General features: G+C 41.5%; 1 protein-coding gene across 3 annotated transcripts in view; it reads right to left on the reverse strand.

Moving 5' to 3' along the window:
- Nucleotides 1-876: 876 nt before the first annotated feature.
- HMGCLL1 (3-hydroxymethyl-3-methylglutaryl-CoA lyase like 1) overlaps nucleotides 877-23878 on the reverse strand; it is a 65606-nt gene continuing 42604 nt past the window's right edge. For all 3 annotated transcript variants that reach the window (XM_056856493.1, XM_056856492.1, XM_056856494.1), the window contains 2 exons: nucleotides 4890-5015; nucleotides 877-1003 (listed from right to left, as the gene is read on the reverse strand). In XM_056856493.1, coding sequence (XP_056712471.1) covers nucleotides 902-1003; nucleotides 4890-5015 — 228 coding nt within the window. In that variant the 3' untranslated portion in view covers nucleotides 877-901. The remainder of the gene's footprint in view (nucleotides 1004-4889; nucleotides 5016-23878) is intronic.

Below are 23878 nucleotides of genomic sequence, written 5' to 3' on the forward strand. Positions count from 1 at the left end.
GCCTTGTTGTTCCTCCATCCAATTCATTTTCAGCTGTACAAATTCACCATAGTGTGACTTTTACACATCTGGGGGGTGGGGGTGGTAATGAATAAGAACTGCATTCTGAATAAGAAATGTGAATTGGTTCTTAGGCAAAACTGCTGAAAGTCTAAATCTAAAATAGATTATTTACTTATTTATTTAACATTTTATCACATAAATCCTTCTTGGTGGGTTTTTAAAAATATATATGCTATTAAACTGTACTAGGAAGCACAGGCAGGTGCATTCCAGCAGAGGAGGGTTGATCTTTTATAGCAAGTATAATGATCTGGATCATATGACACTTTTATCTGATTCTGTTTTGGGTAAAAAATAAAACACGTGCCTTTCCCTCAGTTTGCCTGTTCCATCTCTGATGCTCTGGATATAACATTCGAATAGGCTGTACTGTGTAAAATCCAACATGGATGGGCTTAAATGCCATCAATTCCCATGATAAAACTCCAAGAATTAACAGAATGGCCTGTCCTTGGTGTGTTGGAATTACATGCATACACTCAACTGAAACACTCCAGCATGGGTGTCACAGATGGTATAGGCATGCTGGGTAGGCAGAGAGGCAAAGTGTCTTCTTACCCCTCCAGTGGATCAAAAGCTGGCTTGGGCCAAATTAAGGCTATGGTTGGTTTCAACAGGGAAATCTCTGAAAGCCTAAACAAATGGCAAGAGAGTTTAATTTTGCCATCAGTCCTAACATCTTCCATTCTGTTTTTATATCCCCAACTGCTGCCCATTTTTCGCCTACTCAAAAGATTTTGTTTGCAATAGGGTTGCTTTATGCAGCTATAAATAGAAAGCGCATATTGACAGGCAGATATGCATAACATTCGTAAACAAGCCATAAGTCTCATACATGTCAGCCACTGAAGGATGCTTGAACAACTTTAGAATTTGTTTTCTTGTTTAAGGCTGTGCAGATGAAGTTTCCAGCTTCCATAACCTTGTTAAGATTCACACCCTAAGAAGACAAAAAAAGAGAAAGAGTGTGGTATTCTTATCATAGGTATTCATTCAGATAATTCTTTATCAACGACCAACTTTATTAGCATCACAGTCATCATACACTGCAATAATCTGAAGCCAAACAATACAACACACAGGAGATCCAAGATCAGACCTCCTGAGATTTTGCTTCTGCTCAGTTTGCTTGGAGATGGGGAGAGTGGAAAGGGAGCAGTTAACCTTTTCTTCCAGAATGCTTTTAGAAAACAGGCATGCTGCCTCTCCAAATACCTGGGCATCAGGTGGGTTTCTTGGGGACCATAAGGGGGAAAAAAGCTCAAAGGCAGAGAGGTTGGAACATCGCTTTGGAAAAGGGACTAAACATACTGAAGATGAGAAGAATCCAATGCTGGATTTTGGACTGCAGGAAATGGACACATCTGCATGCTTGGGACACTGGGGGGCACTGTGTTGGCCTTCATTTCAAAGGTGAAATGTCCTTTCTTTCAATGACTCTCATTGTTACAGGTAATGGCATTGCTTCCCTTCCCTGGCATCCTTCATTCCTGTCCTTGGTCTCACTTCCCTGATGCAGCTCGAGGCAGATAAACATGAACACAGGAATCTGCCTTATACTGAACCAGACACTTGGTCCATCAAAGTCAGTATTGTCTACTCAGACTGGCAGCGGCTCTCCAGGGTCTCAGGCAGGGGTCTTTCACATCACCTACCTGCCTAGTCCCTTTAACTGGAGATGCCGGGGATTGAACCGGGGACCTTCTGCATGCCAAGCAGATGCTCTACCACTGAGCCACAGCCCCTCCCCATGGTTCTCTCCTCTATGAGAGAGAGGCAGGTAAGTTCCAACCGGTCTGCTAAGCACACTAGCAGCCAGCTCCAAGGGCTTTTTGTAGGAAATAGTACCAGACAGATTTGTTCCTCATGGAAAGGGAATATTATTCAATAAAGTTAAGTTTCTTTTTGATCTTCCTCTCTGCCTCCAGTCTCTGCTCATTTTCTTAAAATGAATGCTGTGATAGCCATGTTATTGCTGTACAGTTGACTCTGTTAATCAGGCTCTAACAAGCCTCAAAACCCCTGTTTTCAAACAACCTTGGCCTAGATCCACCTTATAAATATGATAGTATCGTCCTAGGCAACCTAGACAGATCAAAGCAGAGGCACGATTCAAATTCAGGAACGTTCTGATTTGTAGGTCTGCTTTTTAGCCACTCTCATCTCACAAGTACTGGGCTGAAGCAACTGTCTAGCGTACCACAAGAAATCAACTAAGGCTTTAGTTAGCTCCAAGGAAAGAGGAGACTCCCTGTTGCATCTCTGCATGCTTTACTACACTGGTTTTAATCAACCCAAGAGGTGACGGTGTTAACGCTGCCCCATTTCCATAACCAACTTGACTGGGACTTTAATCACTCTCCACATGGAGATGCAGCAGAATTGTCTTTGCCTCAGAGGTGGCTGCCTGTGGCTGCTCTGTTCATTGTTCTAGGTGTCTCCATCCAACTAGGAGACACATGCAGAACGATTAGTCACCAGCTGCCCAGGGGGGAATCCTCTGAGGCCAACAGTCTTACATATTTGCCCTACCTGCCCCGCTTCAGGTATAACAGTTCTCTGAGTTTAAATCAGAAAAGCCATGTTTAGGAAGCACTGAGCTACAAGTACGATGGGGGGTGCTATTCACAGAATATACAGAGTCAGTGAGAAGTTGCAGTTACCCTCAGATGGTGGAAATGGGGGTTCTGAAACTCTTAGCAGTGACATTGCACCTAATTCACAGGGTTGTTGTGGGAATTAGGGTCGGGAGAACCATTTACATCAGTATGAGTTTCTTGGAGGAAGAAAGGGTTAAGAAACAAAACAAAGAGGGCAGCATCCACTTATTTTGAATTAGGGCTGTGCTTCTATACGCACTTGAAAGTAAGTTCCACTGAAACCAGGGAGACTAAATTTCATGTTAATTATATAGATAAATAAACTGAAAAAAGTTGAATCAATTTGGCATATCCTTTTTCACTGCCCATTTTATTCAGATATACGGCTTAAATATATTGATTCCTTCTTCACAAATCTGATTGGCCCTTTCTGATCAAGCTAAAGAACATCATATATTGAAAGATACTTCTCCTGATATAACTGAGGAGGTTGCCAAATTTCTTAATAATGCTATAAGGATTCGCCAAAAAGGGAACTGGGGATAAATTGCCGTTCCTAATTTTGCCTGTATTTGATGTTCAATATTTTAATCGCTATACTGTGTTGGTTGATATTATATGCCATTAAAGGTTTTGAATTTGAATTTTGATATAGATAAATAGGATTTATTTGGAAAATGTTTTTATGACTGAAGTGTACTAAGTGATTAGTACTTCATGATTCTGAATCCTGTTGACTGCGGCATACCAATTCTGTAAACATTCGTTTTGTGTGAAGCTTTACTGATGTTATAATTCTGTGGCACTAAGATCTTGTCTGCCAGAATGCTACACTATATTTGGCTCAAAATCAGCTTTCCTTCAGCTGATTGCCATCCCTTGATTAATTATATCTGAAACCCATTGCTAAACAGGCATTGCATACCATCCAAATGAATACTCAAAATGGATTTCAGCCATTGAGTTCCGCTTTAAACGACTTTAGTCAACAAAGGAAGAACATGAAACCGGGAGCATAAAGGAAACCAGGAGATTATTCAGGCCTAAGGTAAACATGAAACTATGTTTAATTGTAGTAAGTGCTACCTACTATCAATAGAAAGATGCTGGCAAACAGGAACATCAACTCTAGGAAAGGAACATCGCCGTGATAGTGAAATTAAAAAATTCTGGAAATGATGGCTTCAGTCAGCACACTCAAGAACATTTATACTGTCATCTTTCAACATGTGTGAGCGCCACATGTAGTGGTTAAGAGCGATAGACTCTAATCTGGAGAACTGGGTTCGATTCCCTACTCCTTCACATGAGTGACAGACTCTAATCTGGTGAACCAGATTGGTTTTCTTACTCCTCTACATGAAGCCTGCTGGGTGACCCTGAGCTAGTCAGTTCTCTCCGAACTCTCTCGACCATACCTACCTCACAAGGTGTCTGTTGTGGGGAGAGGAAGGCTGGTTTGAGCCTCCTTAAAAGGTAGAGAAAACTGGGGTATAAAAACCAACTCTTCTTCTCCTCCTCCTCCTCCTCCTCCTCCTCCTCATTGGGCTATCATGCAGCTGTAAGAATGTCTGAAAGGCAACTCAGTTGGCCCATACCTTGGTCAATGTCCCCCCTTCTTTTGCACATTGAAAGCACCAATATATAGTCAAGAGCTATAGTCAAGTGCTAGACCACATCCTTTGCAGGACTGCAAGAGTAGGTCTAGGAAATAAACCTGCCTAGAATTTTAAATAGCCACTATCAGGTAGAACTGAGAGCCCTGGGCTAGATAGACTGTATATCAGCCAGCTATGCATATTCATATCCTTGGAGCTGAGGGTTTCACTCATGCACAGATCATTTGTTCATGGATACAGAACTCAAACTGCACAAGCAAATCCCTAGAATTACATGTAAAATTGTACAATATGTCCTGAGAAAGACGGAACATCTCCCACTAGCAATAGTGGATTGCCAAACAAGAACATTTCTAGTTACAAATACCTGCAAACCTTTTGTCAAAATTGTGTATGCCAAAGAGCCTAACGTTTCACAGACGACAATCAGCATAGCATCAGGGCAGAATAATTCTCCAGCAAACATCTTGCATGTCACAAAACAATTAATCTGTGAATGTGTTATAGAACCATGTACTTACCCCTATGGTACTCCCTTCTCCCGTCCAATTTAGAAATGTTAGCAACGTGCAAAATCTTATAAAGAAACATGAAAAAAATTGCTTACCGTGTTGATTCCTAAACCATTAAGCATGTATATCACATCTTCTGTGGCTACATTTCCTGTGGCACCTTTCGCATATGGGCAGCCTCCTAAACCAGCAACAGCAGAATCCACCACACTAACCCCCATCTAGAAAGCAATCACAGCACCAGCAGGGGATCATGTTTCCATCAGACTGATAATTCACAATTAAAATGCACATGCAGTGTGACTAAGTCTAAGCTGGACACATTTTCTTCACTCCATGGGCTACTTTTCTTCAAAAGAAATATACATTTCAACCAATTTGTCTGCATTTGCTCTTAGAGCTTTATCCCTGTGTTTTGTGCGGCGTTGCATTTGAGACAATAATTTGTGACCTCCCTTGTATGTATACCAAGCTCCTAACCTGCCCCTGCCAATTTACGGTAGCCCCCGAGAGAACCCAAAGCATCTTGCCACACTGTAGCAAAAATAATCCTTTAACAGTGCAATCCAAGCAAAGTTACTCCGACTAAGCCTATTGATTTCAACGTATAGTCTTGAAAGCAGGGGGTGGGGGGAGAAATCACCTGGGTGTATGTGTAACTAAATGTGTCCTGGCCTGTAATCATGAACTATGTTTTTCTCTTGTGTGAAAATGCTGTTCCAAGTGTTTTTAAAAGAGGTTATCTTGATCGGCTGCATCCAGCTGGTCTGGTCTGGCATTTGGCAAACCCCCTCCCCCCAAGAAATCCCGTGACATGGGTTTGTTGGCACTAACAGCTCTTTCATTGCATGGACTCCTTTCAGTGTCTGAAAACAGTGTGCAAAATGAATTTTTACTCAAAGCTAACCCTGAAAATAAATTGCCGACAACAGGCCTTTAGCATACCATGCCAGACAGCCCAGCTCTGTGTGTGTTGGTCTGCCAGATGATGGTCAAGAGGACCCCTCACCCCTACCCCTTTTCATACAGGTCTAGGCAGACAAGAAAACCAGGTTGCACTCCTTGAAGACTGCAGCATGGTATTCAGGTGGCATTCAGTTTGGTGGGTTACTACTTGCGCAGGTCTGGCCTACTAGCTCTTGAACATTGATGGGAAATGACAGGGCAAATATGTCTACTGAGATATTAAACCCATTTAGGGCTTGCTTTTGGAAGTCATTGATTCATAGGGTCACCGTAAGTTGGAAGTGACTTGATGGCATTTAACGCACAAGCACACAGCCTGCTTTATGAGAGAAGTGAGACAGAACAATAAAAAGAGAAAGATGGGCTCAAGATCACTTCATTGTCATAACTGAGCAGAGGATTTGAACCCAGGTCTTCACAGTTCAAATCACAGTTCAAATCACAGGATACTCTCTTTAAAACAAACAAACAAACAACAACCCCCAACCTTGGGGGTTTACATGGCCAAATCTCTGAATAAAGAAGAGTGATGATAAAAAAGTTGTGAGACCATAAAGCTGCTCTGCAAGACTCAAGTTGAATTTAATGTAGCTATAAAGCACCAGCTTACATAATGTGGACTCTGATGTATTTAGTAATATTGAAATTTGGACTGCATTTATCAGTAATATTTGCTAATTAAATGTGGGAAATATTAAATACTATTTTTTTTTGCTAGTTTGTAATGTATTAGTGAGTTTACTGTAACACAATCTGGGCGCCAAGGAAGAAATGTATGTGATTTTATATTACCTTTTTTCTGTTTTCCCCTCCACCTTGTTACTTTAATAAACAAACAAACAAGCAAACAAATATTTGCTGATTTATGCTCAGGAAGAAACTTGCTTATATTCTCCCTTGCATGCATTTTGAGTAATGATTACAATCTTCCACTTGCAAATATTCACATATCAAATTGACATAGCCTTGCCTGTTACTACTCAATATGTTAGAGGAAGCTGTGATTAAATGCACCAATGAAAGGTATCCCAAAGCTGTGAATGTGCTACATAAACAACACGATCAGATGCTAGACAAATGGGTAAATATGGCCCAGTATGATGGATGAGTTTTTATTTGGCTGTTAGTACTCCATCTGTTGCTGAATCTATTTGCTTTACAGGGCAAAAGCAGGAAAACTTGAATTGTTGATTCCAGTGCCGTTAGGCTGCCAGGAGATGGGGAATAAGTATGGTATACTATAACCTGATCTCATCAAATCTTGAAAGCTAAGCAGGGCCGGTACTTGTATGGGAGACCGCTGAGGAAGGCTCTGAAGGGAAAGGCAATGGCAAACCACTTCTGCTGCTCATTTTGCCTTGAAAGCCCCTTGCTACAGTCGTCATAAGTTGGTTGCAACTTGACATCACGTGTTTATGTATGTAGGCTGCCAAGTTGCTTGTCATGATGGGTAAAATCTTTCCCTTGTTCTCTGGGCTCCTGCTGCCACTCAATGGAGCAACGAGAGCAAATATGGAAGGGGGAACAACATCATGCAATAACTTCACTTTCAGGTATGCAGCCAGAAGTGATGTCACAGCATTGCACGATGCCGGTTTCCCATCTCTTCCCCCCTCCCCAATGCTTAAGGTCTAGCAACCCTACATATGGAGTCGTTCTTAGGACTGGGGAGACCGTATCAAACCTCACAGGGTTACTGTAAGGATAAAATGAAGAAAAGATAAAACAGGCATGTCACCCTGAGTTCCTGGGGGGAAGAGCAGGATAAATATGTAATACAGAGACACAGGAGATAGTTATATGCAGGGATCCAAAGAGTGATTTTAGGCATACCTCAGGGATTGTCCTTTGAATGGCACCCTCAATTCTTTACAACAGTCTCCTGTTGCAATTCCCATTTCAAAAATGGTGTGCCACAAGTTGAGGTGAACTGCTGGCTGAGAAACACAAGTCCAAAGCCTCCGGAATGCAAGGAAGTGGGCCCAAATTAAAAATGCAGCACTGCCAGATAAGACAAACGGAAGCATATAATTTTACGTGGACCTAGTACTGCTATGTGCGCAATGCAGCTAGCTACATGTGCCATATTAGTGTGCCAACCCAGCAGCAGAAGAAGAGGAGTTGGTTTTTATACCCCGCTTTTTTTCTACTGAAGGGAGTCTCAAAGCAGCTTACAATCACTTTCCTCCCCACCCCCACATCAGGCACCTTGTGAGGTAGATGAGGCTAAGAGAGTTCTGAGAACACTGTGACTTGCCCAAGGTCACCCAGCAGGCTGCATGTGGAGGAGTGGGGAATCTAATCTGGTTCTCCAGATTAGAGTCGGCTGCTCATGTGGAGGAACAGGGAACCAAACCTGGTTCTCCAGATTAGAGTCTGCCACGCTTAACCACTTCACCATGCTGGCAGTCACCTGATTATGGATTTCTGGCATGCTAAGGCTGTCTATGAAGCCGCTGAGGGCCCAGTTTTAACTGAGAAACAGGGCACGAGAAACATTGCATGGCTAAAATCTTCTTATGCTCCAGAGTCATGTCTCTGTCAGGCCCTCTGCCAGAATGAAACCTGCTCCTTGAATGGTAAATATTATCAAGACTGTATTTTAACTGTTCAGTAACTTGCCCTCTGGATGTAAGAATTATCATATCACTATTGCAACCTGAATAAACCAATGTTTTAGAACTGTAAAAAAAAGTATAAGAAAATGTTTAAAACTATGAATCAAACATATAGAATCATAGAGTTGGAAGGGGTCATACAGGCCATCTAGTCCAACCCCCTGCTCAATACAAGATCAGCTTAGAGCAACCCTGACAAGTGTTTGTCTAGTCTCTGCTTAAACACTGCCAGTGAGGGGGAGCTCACCACCTCCCTAGGCAGCCAACTCCACTGTTGAACTACTCTCTCTGTAAAAAGTTTTTTCCTAATATCCAGGCGATACCTTTCTACCTGTAATTTAAACCTATTACTGCAAGTCCTATCCTCTACTGCCAACAGGAACAGATCCCTGCCCTCCTCTAAGTGACAGCCCTTCAAATACTTAAAGAGAGCAGTCATGTCTCCCCCACCTCCTCTTCTCCAGACTGAAAATTTCCAAGTCCCCCAGCCTTTCCTCACAGGGCTTGGTCTCCAGGCCCCTGATCATCCTCGTCGCTCTCCTCTGCACCTGCTCCATTCTGTCCACATCCTTTTTGAAGTGAGGCCTCCAGAACCGCACACAGTACTCCAGGTGCGGCCTGACAATTTGAAAGAGCTGCTACTGTTTAATAAATCGAAGTGTGTATATAAGGTTTACCTCTCTGAAAGAATATCTTTTTTTTAAGTCAAAACTATTGTTTCACTGACCACTTGGAGGCGCTGTTGCCTTAAAAAGTGCCACTTTCTATTTGAGTTACTAGTAAAATTTGGACATGGTAACATTTTATCTAAAACTTTAAAGGTTAAAGTAAGCAGAAGGAAACAGTGCTGCATGAGATGTGTTAATATGACATGATTGCCCTCTCTCAGCTAGCCAAAACAAAACAACATTGTGTTGCCTTTATAATAGAGAAATAGAATTATTTGCAAGCTGCAGTTGTAGCCTTTTTGTAGAACATGTATCTATGTGCAAACATGGAAAACATTTTCATACTCACATAGCATATGTTCTCTCACTTGTGGACTCATCCTATGATCTTCAAAACCCATTAAGTGTTAAAAATGAGACCACATTTTGAAAGCTGTCTGATTCTATTTGAATATCCCCATTTTGATTTCACAACCTTATAACCCATAACGAACCCACAAGTCTTGATTTTTGAATGTTTCTCTTTTTTCACTCCAAATTTTTCTCTTTAAAATTAATGTCTTTCCCCAACATTTGCAACATCAGTTTTCCAACATTTACAAACATCAAATGCCATATAACATAAACAGTACAAAAAGGATGGCACCTTCAGCTCCTTAAAGTGTGATAGCATCAAAAACAAAGCAACCCAAACTGTTTTATAATTAATTTTGCCTTTGAATTAGACTACTGTACAAATTTTATAATATATACCACAGAGTCACAGCCTGGGTTGCTCTATATAACATAAACGGTGCATAAATGGCATAAAACAACCCAAAGGCCAGAAATGAAAATGAGCCGAACCAAAACTGATGACAATATCTAAGATAAAAAAGAAACCAAAATGTCTGCACCACTTCATATGCTATATGTTCCCCATGAATAGGAGTATGCTTGAAACCACTGATATATGAAATGGATAGATGCTGCCAGTACCCTCAGTGCCCTAGCTCATCTCTCTGTAAGATAGAGACAGCCAGATATCTGTGGATACTTAAATCTGGAGCTGTGGATAGACAAGCCAGATCTTTCTACAAACTTGAGGAAAGCCCCAGTAGTAATGTAGTAATACATGGGAGGGGGGGATAAACCCCCCAAAATAATAGAAGCTGCACCTGTAGCTTTAAGAAATAAATGCCCTCTCAGGGGACATTGGAGAGATTGCCCAAAGTCATCCAGTGAGCTTCCATGGCAGAGTCGGGATTTGAACCTGGATCTCCCAGATCCTAGTCTGAAATTCTAATCACTTTGGTGGGGAGGCTGCCTTATACTGAATCAGACCCTTGGTCCATCAAAGTCAGTATTGTCTACTCAGACTGGCAGCAGCTCTCCAGGGTCTCAGGCAGGGGTCTTTCACATCACCTACTTGCCTAGTCCTCTTAACTGGAGATGCCAGGGATTGAACCTGGGACCTTCTGCATGCCAAGCAGAGGCTCTACCACTGAGCCACAGCCCCTCTCCATGTGGGTGGGTTTAAAATTATATATATATAATTTTCAGGTTTTTCTGCAAACCCGGGACATTTTTCAGATTTGTTGAAAGATCTGCTTTGTCTGTTCATAGCTCCAATCTCCAGATTTAAGTATACACAGATTTGGCAACATCCAGAATTAGATATATTGATTTTAGGTTGCTGAATGTTATTTCATACTGTTTTGATGCCCCTGGTTTGTTTTAATATCGATGGTGTTGTTTTTATTTATTTTTATTGCATTGCTTTTCTCTGTGAGCAGGTTCCTGGAGATGTGAAATACAACTAACAACTAAAGGTATGCCCATGGTGAACATAGTACTAAGCTGAAACCAAGAGAACCTATTGACCCCGTATCTCAATTATGATTCGCTGGGTGACATAAACAAATCTCAGCATGTTGTAGTGTTCAGAGTGCTGGACTACAAATGTGGAGACTCAGGCTTGAAAGGCTGCTCTGCCATGAGAACTCACTGGGTGACCCTGGACCAGTCCCTCCCTAAGCTTAATTTACCTCCAAGGAGGTAACTGTTGTTGTGAGGATAAAATTGGGAGGTGAGGAGAACGATGCTGTAAGTAGCTTTTGGTCGCCATTGGGGAGAAAAGTGGGGTCTAAACAAGTGAATAAAATCTTAATGGTCGGATTCTGCTCTCCAACTGTCAAATGGGAATTACTGAGGCATGATTTGCGAGACTGTTGCACCTACAAAGAATTAAGCATTTTGAAATGCCTGAAATCAAACAGCATGACCCATTCTAAAGTTAAGCACATTTACATCCCATTCATTCTGCAACAGGGCACTTAAGCACATGCTCAATTCCTACTGAAATCTCTAACCCTATTGAAATCAATGGGATTTGCAAGGGCTTAACCTTGGTGGCATGGTGCCAAAACATAATTTAAAGACAGTCTACCTACAGCAAGGCTCTAACAACAGTAACCTAACCTCTATATCTCAGTTAAATAGATGACACTTCATTCCCCCCACCCCCAAAAGAAAGATTATTTTGGCATGCCTTCTCAAAAGTCTCTTCCCACAGCTGAGGCTACAGCCAAAAAGTCTCTGCTTTTCCTTTCAGGGCTATTGATATACAAGTATTCATTTAGCATCCTGGACTAAGTCATCTTTATTATTTTTAAAATGCTGGTATTTTTCAAAATCACTTGCCTGGTAACAAAAATACATACCAAACACCTCTAAAAGGACTCTGGTAAAAACCTGCTGATATTTTTTTGCTGTGACACAGATGGTATAACAATACATCTCATGGCTTACATTGCCCTTGAACTTCCAAGCTAATCCACAAATCCATCATTTTTACTTCTTTTCCTATTTTTGTTTTAGGTGGATGTCAATATAATGCAGGTTGAAAGCTACATTGTGATTTTTAAAAATTTCTTTCTATATCCCATGGATGCATTCAAATTATTTGCTACTCTGCTATATAATTTCTATTTGCTGTGTATGGTAAAATAATCCAGGGAATTTACCTTAAGTACTGTAACATTTCTCCTCTCACTTGCAAGACTAAATGAAGATAAATACCATTCCAGATAGCAAAGCATCAGACAGGATTTCTTCAGCAAAACATTCTGTTTCTGTAATTGTTTACAGTCATGAGAGCTCCGTTGTCCCCGTACAAATTTTCTGTACCCCTAGAGCTTCTTATCAATGAGGAGCCCAGTCTGAATAAGCAAAAGGAACAGAGTAGCCTGCGCATGCAACAGATCTGTGTGCAAAGGACTAGGTCATATGCTTCAGTCTGCATGTTCCTCACCATTTTTCAGCATACATACTTGGGTTTTACTTTAAAAATTACCTAGCAAATGATCTAAACAAATCTGTAATCGGAATAAGTTTGTTTCACATTACCAGTGTGGTGTAGTGGTTAAGGGGGTGGACTCTAATCTGGAGAAGCAAGTTTGATTCCCCACTCCTCCGCATGAAGCCTGCTGCGTGACTTTGGGCCTGTCATAGTTCTCTCAGAACTCTCTCAGCCCTGCCTACCTCACAAAGTGCCTGTTGTTGGGGAGAGGACGGAATTGGGATTGTAAACCACTTTGAGACTCCTTAAGGTGGAAAAAAGCAGGGTATAAAAACCAACTCTTCTTATTCTTCCATATTCGTATTTGGGAATGAAGTCTATTCCTTCTTTTATTGAAATGAGAATGGCTAGGGCTTATTGAACATCAAGCTGCCTTACAATGAATCGGTCCATCAAGATCAGTGCTGTCTACTCAGACAGGCAGTGGCTCTCCAGGATCTCAGGCAGAGGTTTTTCACATCACCTACCACCTGATCCCTTTAGCTGGAGATGGCAGGGATTGAACTTGGGACCTTCTTCCACTAAGCCACAGCCCTTCTGCCACATTGTCTAACATTTGTCAGCTGGTGAAACCCTGCTTATTTTCAAATATTTTCCTTATTACTGATACTGCTGGGGTTTTCTATTCTGCTTGCAAATTAAGTTCTGGGCTTGGTTTAGACATTGTAAGAAACTGATTTGTTTCCACAAGATCGAGTCTGGGGAATTCTGGGGCTTGGACCCTCCCTCCTTCCTCCATTCTTCCCTTGAATGCAGCTCAAAAATTAAACAGTTCCACTTTTGCAGCAGAACATAATGTGTTATTTTATCAAAACCAAACCCAGATTGCAAACCAGGTTTTTTGGTTTGGATAGAACATAGTTTGTGGTTCTGACATAATAATGGTCTCTCATGAGTGCTAAGTTTTAACTGGACCCCAAGTTTTAACAAGACCCCAAGACTTCCCCAACTCCATTCATGTAACAACAAACCATGATGTTGGTAAAGGACATGGAAGAAAGAGGAGGAGGAAGAGGAGGAGGAGGCATTAGATTTTATACCCCACTTTTCTCTACCTTTAAGGAGTCCCAAAGCGGCTTACAATCACCTTACCTTCCCCACAACAGACACCTTGAGAGGTAGGTGGGGCTAAGAGAGTTCTGAGAGAGCTGTGACTGGCCCAAGGTCACCCAGCAGGTTTCATGAGGAGGATTGGGGAAACAAACCTGGCTCACCAGATTAGAGTCCACCGCTCATGTGGAGGAGAGGAGAATCAAACCAGGTTCTCCAGATTAGAGTCCACCACTCATAACCACTATGCTATACTGAAGCAAGTGGACATTTTCAAATTCCAGTTTTTTAATTGGGGTTATAAACCTGGATTAAACACACAATGGACAAGGATTACAATGAGAGAAGAATCAGGTAATATTAAGTAAAAATCTGGTAGGAGCCAACCCTATGAGTCTACAACCTGTCACGGCATATTTAACCCAGTGATGGATTGTAGCCATAAAATCTAAGGCCCCAATCCAACACAGACTTACAGGGCATTCCTAAGCAGAGTTACATCTTTCTAAGTCAAGAAAAGTCAACGGGCTTAGAAGAGTCTGTTTAGGATTGTACTGCTAGGCTCCCCTTGATTTCAATGTGCTTAAGTGTTCCGTGGCGCAGAGTGGTAAGCTGCAGTACTGCAGTCCAAGCTCTGTTCATGACCTGAGTTCGATCCCGACGGGAGTCAGTTTCAGGTAGCCGGCTCAAGGCTGACTCAGCCTTCCATCCTTCCGAGGTCGGTAAAATGAGGACCCAGCTTGCTGGGGGTAAAGGGAAGATGACTGGGAAAGGCACTGGCAAACCACCCTGTAAACAAAGTCTGCCTAGTAAACGTCGGGATGTGATATCAGCCCAAGGGTCAGGAATGACCTGGTGCTTGCACAGGGGACCTTTATCTTTTTAAAGGGCTCCTCACACTATGGTGACATTTAGAATGACAATTTCAAAATAATCAGCTCGCTCTGTATGATTTTTTGTAGAGGAACAGAAAAGTCACTAAGAAGAACAATACATACTTTCAAAAGCCTTCTCCAAATACATTTAGAGCAACTTCTTGGATGAGTGAACCTATACCTATATTCCATGTTAGTTTGCAAACTATATTAACTGCATTATTTTGAAATACAGGTTGTCAAAATTAAAAGCAACCCCGGGCATTTATAGCATCATAAGAGATACACAGGTGCATATTCTTCTCCAGCTATATTTGGGGAACGGGTTTGCATTCTTTGCTTCATGCCATTTAGTGCTGGAACCGAAGACTTCTATTTATCATCACAAAGTATAAAGCCAAATGTCCTTCGTTTTCCTTTCTTTCTTTTTTCAGGAGCACCACAGATTAACAGGTTAGAATGTTTTCCACATGTCCGTTTTTACTGTCAGGAGAATATTAAAGACGTTTTCCAGCTTCCGCAGCTCAGCCAGATGTCCACGGATCCCACGGTGAGAGCAAAATTGGCAAAGTAGCCTTCTCATGACCTCGGCATTGTTTTATCAAGGATCAGTTTAAAAGTATAAAGGGCCATTTCTTGCTGAGATCTGTAATGTTTTTCAGCCCTTTCCCCTGCAATTACACAAAAGTGCTGACTTTGTTGAACTACTGATACGCAGTGGTATTCCTTATGACACCTCTCACACTGCGCTGTAATTGCTGTTTGTGTTGGCGCAAGAAAAGTACCAGGTCTTGTTTCCACTGTACATTTCCGGACTCTGGTTTCACTAACATCAGTGTAGGATATTGTACTGGGCATATGTTTTGTTGTGTAAACATTAGCCAGTAATTTACCCTGTCAATCTCCACAGACTAGCCTCTAATTACCAGGGACCTCAGATGGACAACTTCTCAAATATTTTCTAAAGCTACAACCAGTTGATTTTTCTTCCACTGATATATTGTGTTCACAAAGTCATGGCTGAGCCCCAAATGTATTTATGACAGAATTCTTTATTTAGATTAACTGCAGACCAGGTTTTGTTTGGATACCGAGAGAACAAATGCTTAGCTATTTTTAATATTCTGTGTGGTATTAAACCTTTTACCTATAATGGTCAGGTGGCTTTTTATTTACTTTTTTAAAAAGTGACATTTGTTTCTCTTATACAGTGTGGCATGCATTTAGTAATAAAATGTACAATTATTCCATCAGCGCTAAAATGAAATGTGCATCACCCTGCTCTGAGAACCTTTACTGGCTAATACTATCGCATCTGCTTTGCTAATCTGGGATGCAACAATGTTTGGCCCTATTTAAATCCCACTGATTTCAGGGAAGAGAGATAAATCAATGGAACTTAAAAGTGTTCAGTTCCACCTGATTGTACTATTTCAGAAGCACTCTTAAGACCTGCCTGGTATGGCTTTGGGGGCTCAGTTTTCTCAGAAGAGAATGGATATGATGGGATATGATACTCTTGTTCTGGGCTTCTTTTGCATTTATGGCCTATCCTGAAGCTTAAGGATACAGCCAGCAACACCAAAGGAAAAAAAAACTGGAGACTAAGTCCTATGAGGAAAGGTTGAAGGTGCACAGTATGTTTAGCCTGGAGAGGAGACGACTAAGATGTGATATGACAACCATCTTCATGTACTTGCTGTCATATAGAGGATGGTGTGGAGTTGTTTTCTGCTGCCCCAGAAGGCCGGACCAGAACCAACAGGTTGAAATTAAATCAAAAGAGATTTGGCTAAACATCAGGAAGAACTTCCTGACAGAGCAGTTCCTCAGTGGAACAGGGTTCCTCGGGAGATGGAGAAATCTCTTTGGAGATTTTTAAGCAGAGACTAGATGGTCATCTGTCAGCAATGCTGATTCTGTGAACTTAGGCAGATCATGAGAGGGAGGGCAGGAAGGGTTGTGTGTTTGACTCTCATAGCCCTTTTTTACATGCCCAGGGTAATGCTGATTGCCACTTTGGGATCAGGAACCAATTTTCCCCTATGTCAGATTGGCCAGGGATCCTGGAAAGTTTTTGTTGCCATCTTCTGGGCATGGAGTAGGGGTCACTGGGGGAGTGAATTTCCTACATTGTGTAGGGGGTTGGAATAAATGATCCTGGACGTCCCTTCCAACTCTACAATTCTATGAAAAAATTTTTTTTGAGTAAAAGCAGTTCTAATTATTTATTTTTCTGATCCATAGTATTCTGTACTATACAAATGATCAATTGAAAATTATTAGATTATGAAGGGAAAGAACTAGATAACACAGCAGATAATTTTAGGGTAAAAGATTTGTTTGCCAAGAATAAATCTTTGCTCACACATTGCCCATGTGGCTAGCTGAATGGATATTGCCCAGCCACTGTACTGCTTAAAAAAAAAATGTCATACTCTCTCAGCCTAACCTACCTCACAGGGTTGTTGTAAAGATAGAATGGATAAGCAGAGAGTGATGTAAGCTGCTTTGGGTTCCCATTGGGGAGAAAGGTGGGGTACAAATGAATTAAATAAATAAAATAAATAAATGGCTACTACCCAGCCACCGTACTTTAAAAAAACAACCTTCAAATGTTGTGCAGGATTGCAGAGCACTCATGTGACACTGCAAGACAAGAATATTAGTTCAAGCACTTAACATATGACAAGCAGGGAACATCATTTGTCAAACAGGAAAATGATGCTAGAAATCACTCATGTAGCACTAGGGATGCCACAAATTTCACACGTAACGTGTTTGATCAGTTGAATTGAGAGGTGTGCATTAAAATATTTCTGATCTGAAATTATATGAAATTTGGTGTTTCACTTCAGTTCAGGGATATCCAAAACAGAAAAAAGGCACTCCTGAAATTTTTGGATTCCTGAAATGAATACCCTGAAATTTCAGGATTTTTTTCCCATTGGGGAAATGTTATTTCGGTTGCCATTGGAAATATGCACACCAGATCTACTGCCCATTCAAAACAGTAGCAGTAGACCTGGCCTCCAGATAGAGTTCATATCTACCGATACCTGCTATTCCCAAATCTGAACAAATACCCCAAAGCAGATTCCTGGAATGGTTCTTGTACTCCAAAAATTGCAATAACTATGCCCTTTCTGGAATAATGAAAAAAAATGAAAATGAACATTTTGAAGTGCATGCCCCTAGTCAATTTTACTATGTTTGACTGTGATGATCAGTTGTATTCAGGGGATCAACTGGGTAGCGTGAGAACATACATGTGTGAGAAGCTAATAGCATGGTGCAGCAGGATATGGTGAAGAAACGAGCCAGACACCCATAAATGGGTTGATGAACAGTCCACTGAAAAACTGACTCCCTGTTTACAACTGGTGAAAAAGACACCGAAGGCTGTTTCTGCATGCCCAGGCAGCACTATAAGTAAGTAGCAGGGGGAGAGTGTTTGTGCTTGGCAAGGAAGAAGGGCCAAGGGTGATGAGCAGCCTGCAGCAACACAGCCTGTCATGGGTGGCATAAAGATGTGGCCCAGCGGGTCTTACCTGGAGTGCCAGCTGGCCAGGGCTAGCTGTGTCAGACATGGGGGAAGAGGGCTTCCTTCCCATCTTGTGCGGCACTACTTAAAAGGACCTCTGAAACTTGTTTTTCTTTTCGTTTCTGGTAATTGTGCAAAATAAATGTTCTACACATTTACAGCATGGGGAACTGGAAAACCTGTGATAGGGTTGCCAATCTCCAGGCGGTGGCTGGAGATCTCCTGCTATTACAGCTGATCTCCAGGCAACAGAGAGCAGTTCCCCTGGAGAAAAAGGCTGCTTTGGCAATTGGACTCTATGGCATTGAAGTCCCTCCCCTCTCCAAATCCTGCCCTCCTCAGGCTCCACCCCCAAAATCTCCAGGTATTTCCCAACCTGGAGCTGGCAACCTTATGCATTGAAGGGCTTCAACTACCCATTACAGCAATATAGGCACCAAAAATTGTGAAGATCTCCTCTCAAAATATACTTCTAAAAATATAAATTGTAAAGAAAAGAACCTGAAAATGTGATTCTATAAACAGAAGAAACCATCAGAAAAAGGCTTCCTGCATTCTCTACATTTGGAACCAATTTGTTTCTAGTCCTGAAAATGAATATCTGTTTCTGACAAAACACACACACACACAAAGGAAAGAGCCTGGATTATTGCCCAGTCCACTTCAGGATTAGATGATACTGCCTCCTTAGTCATTTGAATACTCAAGTTAAACAAGGCACAGTCAGATAATACTAGATCATCTATAAAGAGGCACCCACTGCAGTTGAATAGGCACATGACTACTGAAAGAGTGTCTGGGACCCTTTTCAGGCAACAAAGCTCCTTCACTTTTCACTACAGTCACACTACTTGATTGTGCAAGAACTCCAACTTAATAGAAGGGATGTAGCCTTTCTGGAAGGGAGACCAATGTACTGAAGAAGTATTTCCGCTTGTAGACGTGCACTTCAGCACTAGAACAGGGAAACTTTAAATATAAAGAAAGAAGAAGGAAGGAGAAGGAGAAGAGTTGGTTTTTATATGCTGACTTTCTCTACCACTTAAGGAAGAATGAAACCGGCTTACAATCACCTTCCCTTCCCCTCTCCACAACAGACACCCTGTGAGGTAGGTGAGGCTGAGAGAGCTGTGACTAGCCCAAGGTCACACAGCTGGTTTCATGTGGAGGAGTAGGGGAACCAACCCGGTTCTCCAGATTAGAGTCCGCCACTCATGTGGAGGAGTGGGGAATCAAACCTGGTTCTCCAGATCAGAGTCCACCGCTTCAAACCACTGCTCTTAACCACTACACCATGCTGGCTCTCACCATGGAAGAAGGACTTGCCATTTTGATGTAATACAGTGAGGGATTTGAACTGTAAAGATTCCCAGCCCCTAAATTTAAAGTCCATAAATGTGAAGCCTGTGGGTAGGGGAGGGCTGCATTTTGGCATTCTTAACTAATAATCTCACAGGAACTTTCCAACAGATGCCCACCACACTTGAAAAATTCCACATAGCACTCTCAGTTGCAACGGCAGAGCTAACTGCAAGAGACATTTTCCCAGAAAGAATATATTGGTGTTGGAATGTTCTAAAAAATGTGATATTCCCTAAACTGGCGTTTGAGAAAAGATATCTGGGCCCTGTGCAGCATAAGGATAACAACTGCCCATTTTATTTCTCTCTCTCTCTCTCTCTCTCTCTCTCTCTCTCTCTCTCTCTCTCTCTCTCTCTCATAGACACACACACAGAGAGAAAATCATTTGGAAAGATCCAAGGGAAACAACACTGAAAGAGAGAAAGATCGCTTAAGAGTCATGTAAAAAGTTCAGAGAAGCATCTGTTTGTTATATTTTCCCCTTTCCCTGTGGAGCTACCAGTCTAATCTCCACTCCACTTATGCACTAAAACAGTCAACATTAAGCAAAAGAGGGGATTTGAGGTGGCCAGCAGAGCCAAAGTGTAAGTAGAAAACATGACATAGCATGCATAAATTAAGGCTTAACGAGTCGCTGTGTATGAGACAGATCCCTCCTGAAAGCTTTTCGCAGCTGCAGTTTGTCTTAACTTGAACTGGCCCGGGATGGGGAGGTGTCTGCAGTTTTGGCCATCACTTTTTAAAAAGAGGACACTGGCAAACCCAACAGAATCCAGAGGAACACAGCCCAGAAGTTTAAAGGGTGGGGGTGGATAGAATTTAGAATGCATGACATGTAAAGTAAAGCCGAGAAAATTGGGAATGTTCTTCTAGAGCAGGGCTGATCACTGTGCTTCCTAGTGGAGACCACTGGCCTCAACAAAAAAGGGAAAGCATGTGTACAGCTTCCAAACACTACGGAGAAAGGATTGGAAAGAGCCATTTAGCTTGACAATAGAGAGACAAACATGAAGCAGTTGTTTAAAGTTGCATCATATACCGGTTGGGCTATAAGAAAATTGAATTCCCTAACTTTGACAGAAATAGTTCAACCAAGCAAGATACTCAAACCCAAAGAGCACCTCCTGCTCCTCTTGCAGTCTGTAAAAGAGGAATGATGAGGATCACAGAATGTTTACAAGAAGAAATTTTGCCAGAAATGGTCCTCAAGGGTGTTTCTTTTTTGCGTCTTCTCCAAGCAACCAGATAGTGAGCCAGTGTGCCAGGATGGTGTAGTGGTTAAGAGCGGTGGACTCTAATCTGGTGAACCGGGTTTGTTTCCCTACTCCTACACGTGAAGCCAGACCTTGGGCTCGTCACAGTTCTCTCTGAACTCTCTCAGCCCCACCTACCTCACAAAGTGTCTGTTGTGGGGAGAGGAAGGGAAGGAGATTGTAAGCCGGTTTGAGACTCCTTAAAAGGTAGAGAAATTCAGCATATAAAAACCAACTCTTCTTGTTGTTGTTCTTGAAGACCATGATGGTACAGGTTCTTGTCATGGCAAATGCACCCAAAATTTATATGTTCAGCTTTGACAGCTAAGGAGGTGTTAAATGCTTGACTCCTGAGGAGCCAAAAGCAAACACTGACTTCTCATGTTAATGAAAAGCAGGCAATGATATATGTGACACTGAATACTGGTTGGCTATTAGGAGCAGAAAAAACCACAGTGGTGGTGTTATATATATTTAATTAGAAAAACTGAAATACAAATTACCTCCAGTAGAAAGCAATTTAACAAAGCCCAGAGGAAACCATTAGAGAGAGAGTGGTACAAAATGGCTGGGCCAGATGCATTCCTAGTGTGAGCCTTTTTTCTTCAATGGAGTTAAAGCTTCTAGACTTTAAAGTCTCTAAACATTGCACAGATCTTATCCCTAGTTGACACGGCAACTCTCCACGGGGCATCTGATATATACTTGTGGAAGGCTAAATTCCAGAAGAAGAAAAACTGTCGAGAAAGATCACTCAGTTTTGAGTCTGAGCCAAAGTTTCGTCCAACAGCTAAAACCAAATGCTAGGGAGAGCTGTCCGGAGAGCAGAAAGCTCTGTAGCTGCTGCTGCATAATGTCTTTGGATGAAGAGTATCGTGCCAAATTTAAGCTTGTCAACACCATCTTTAATTCTCCGCATAAAATCCACCCCCACTTCTGTTGTCAAGTATCAAGCTTCACATTACTTTCTGAGTTTCCTTGCTCTGCCAGTGAACCACATTTTATGTGCCCATTACCAGACTGTCAACTGGCATTTGCTTCCTTTACTCTTTACTGCCAAAACCACCCTGATCACATATGCCAGGCCCATAATCAATCCCATCTATCAACAGTGAAACTTAGTTACCATATAGAATGAAGGAGTAAGTTAAAAGTAGTATATTTACTATTAGGAAGCCAGAATAGCGTATAATAAAGGGAAATCATTGCTATCAAAATTCTATATGTTCACCCAGAAGTTGCTTGTTTCCTCTATTTTTTGTTTCATGTTTGTTCGGCATAGTATTTTTTCTGGGGTTTTTTTTGTATTCTAATTTCTGTTTGTATTTTCACTGAAATGAAATAAAAATCTTTTTTAAAACAGTGAAACTTTGTAAACTTAAATATATGTCATTCATGAATAATTTGCTTTATTTCCCCCCTTCTTCTCCCTCCTAGTATAAATCCATATAACATTGCCTTTCTTGGGAGTTGTAACCATCCTGCACATGGCTCAGTGGCAGAATATCTGCTTAGCATGCAGATGATCCTAGGTTCAATCCCCAACATCTCCTGTTAAAAAGGATCAGGTAGTTGGTGATGTGAAAGACCTCAGCACTCTGTAGAGCTGTTGCCAGCATGAATAGGCATTACTAACCTAGATGGACCAATTGTCTGATTCAGTATAAGGCAGCTTCACATGTTCATGTGTTCAGTAGGCCTCACTAATCAAATAATAATAATTGTTAAGACTGAAAAAGCCTTACAGTGCAAGCCTGAGCAGTGCTACAACTTTCTAAGTCCATTGAATAGAATAGCCTTGAAGAGGGGCATGAAACAAAGGAGTAACACAATAATATGGCCTTTTGCAAATTCGAAACCGTCTAACCCATATCAATACATACTATGTGTTGAGGCCCAGGAGACTCTTGTTGGGTCTCCCTCTTTTCCTGCTGCCCTCAACTTTTCCTAGCGTGACTGTCTTTTCCAGTGACTCTTGTTGTCTCAAGACGTGACCATATGTATGAGAAACCTGTAATCACTATTTTTAAATAGACAATAAGATAAAAATTAGCAAGAATGAACTTAACAGTTTTTATATATTTTAAGAAGACATTCAAGTACAGATAAATTTGGATGATGTTTGAAGTTATGAGAGGCTTAATTAGCCAAGAATATATAGCCTACTTAAGTAGAACATCTAACTATTGTTAGGAGATTATTTTAAAAACCTATAAATGTGGGAAGCTAAATTGGCTGTGAGCGTCTTCTTAGAAGGGGATCCTCACTTGTGACTTGTTTATCTTTGGATCAGATACTTTTATGTGTGTGTAAAGTGCCATCAAGTAGCAGCCAACTCATGGCGACCCCAGAAGGGGCTTTCAAGGCAAGTGATTCAGAAGAGGTGGTTGGCCATTGCCTTCATCTTCAGAGTCTTCCTTGGTGGTCTTCCATTGAAGTACTGACCCTGCTTAGCTTCTGCGATCTGACGAGATTGGGCGATGTTATGCCGCCTTCCCTCCCAAGATACTTTTATGGACTCATGTAATTTCTCTCCTTTAATTATCTACGTAGCAACCATGGATGGTATAGCTTTTCTGTTGAGTTAGTCAATGTTAAATATGCAAAACAGTTAACTGTAATAAAGGTTTAAAATAGAAGCAACTCTTCTCTAAAGTATCACTTGTATAGTATACCCATAACAAATGAGAAATGTGGTTGAGGTGTACCTCTTGCCAGAAATTAAATGATCCGATACAGGAAAGCTAACTAAATGCTTAGAGCTGCTTAAGTGCACACCTAAATATATCTGAATCGGGCCTGCCCGATGTCATCCAGAACAGGGCTATAAATAAAGGAAATAAATAAAAACATCTGAACATCTGAAGCAGTCTTATACTGAGTCAGACCACTGGAGTATCTAACTCAGCATTGTTTCGTCTGACAGTTTCTCTCCAGGTGCTTTCCAACAAAAAAAACTTTTAACTGGAGATGTCTGAAATGGAAAACAGGACCATATGCAAAGCTCATTCTTCACTACTGAGGCCAGTAGTCATCTTGGTAGGCTCTGTTCTGATTGTACAATTATAATAAATCCCCCAGTTTTGCTCCTACAAACTGTAGAAACCCTCTCCTTTTTACAGCACTTGGAGGGCAAACTTGGAGCTTCTATAGAGATTGTGCATTGCTGACTCTCCTACATGCTATGCAAGGTCAAATGAAGTATTACTTCAAAAGTCCCAAAGGAGGATTGGGCTGTAAAGGTGGTTGTTACCTTAACAGTGGCTCTGGTATATCTGTACATTAACCTTTTTGTTTCTGTTTTGTGACAGCCTAGTTATGTAGCCGTAAGCTGCCTTGTAGGTCCATTTGGCAACAAAGCAAGGTAGAAATGGAATATTTAGCGGTTGCACTGATTTTTATAGACCA

The sequence above is a fragment of the Euleptes europaea genome, chromosome 10, assembly GCF_029931775.1.
Source record: "Euleptes europaea isolate rEulEur1 chromosome 10, rEulEur1.hap1, whole genome shotgun sequence".
Classification (NCBI taxonomy): domain Eukaryota; kingdom Metazoa; phylum Chordata; class Lepidosauria; order Squamata; family Sphaerodactylidae; genus Euleptes; species Euleptes europaea.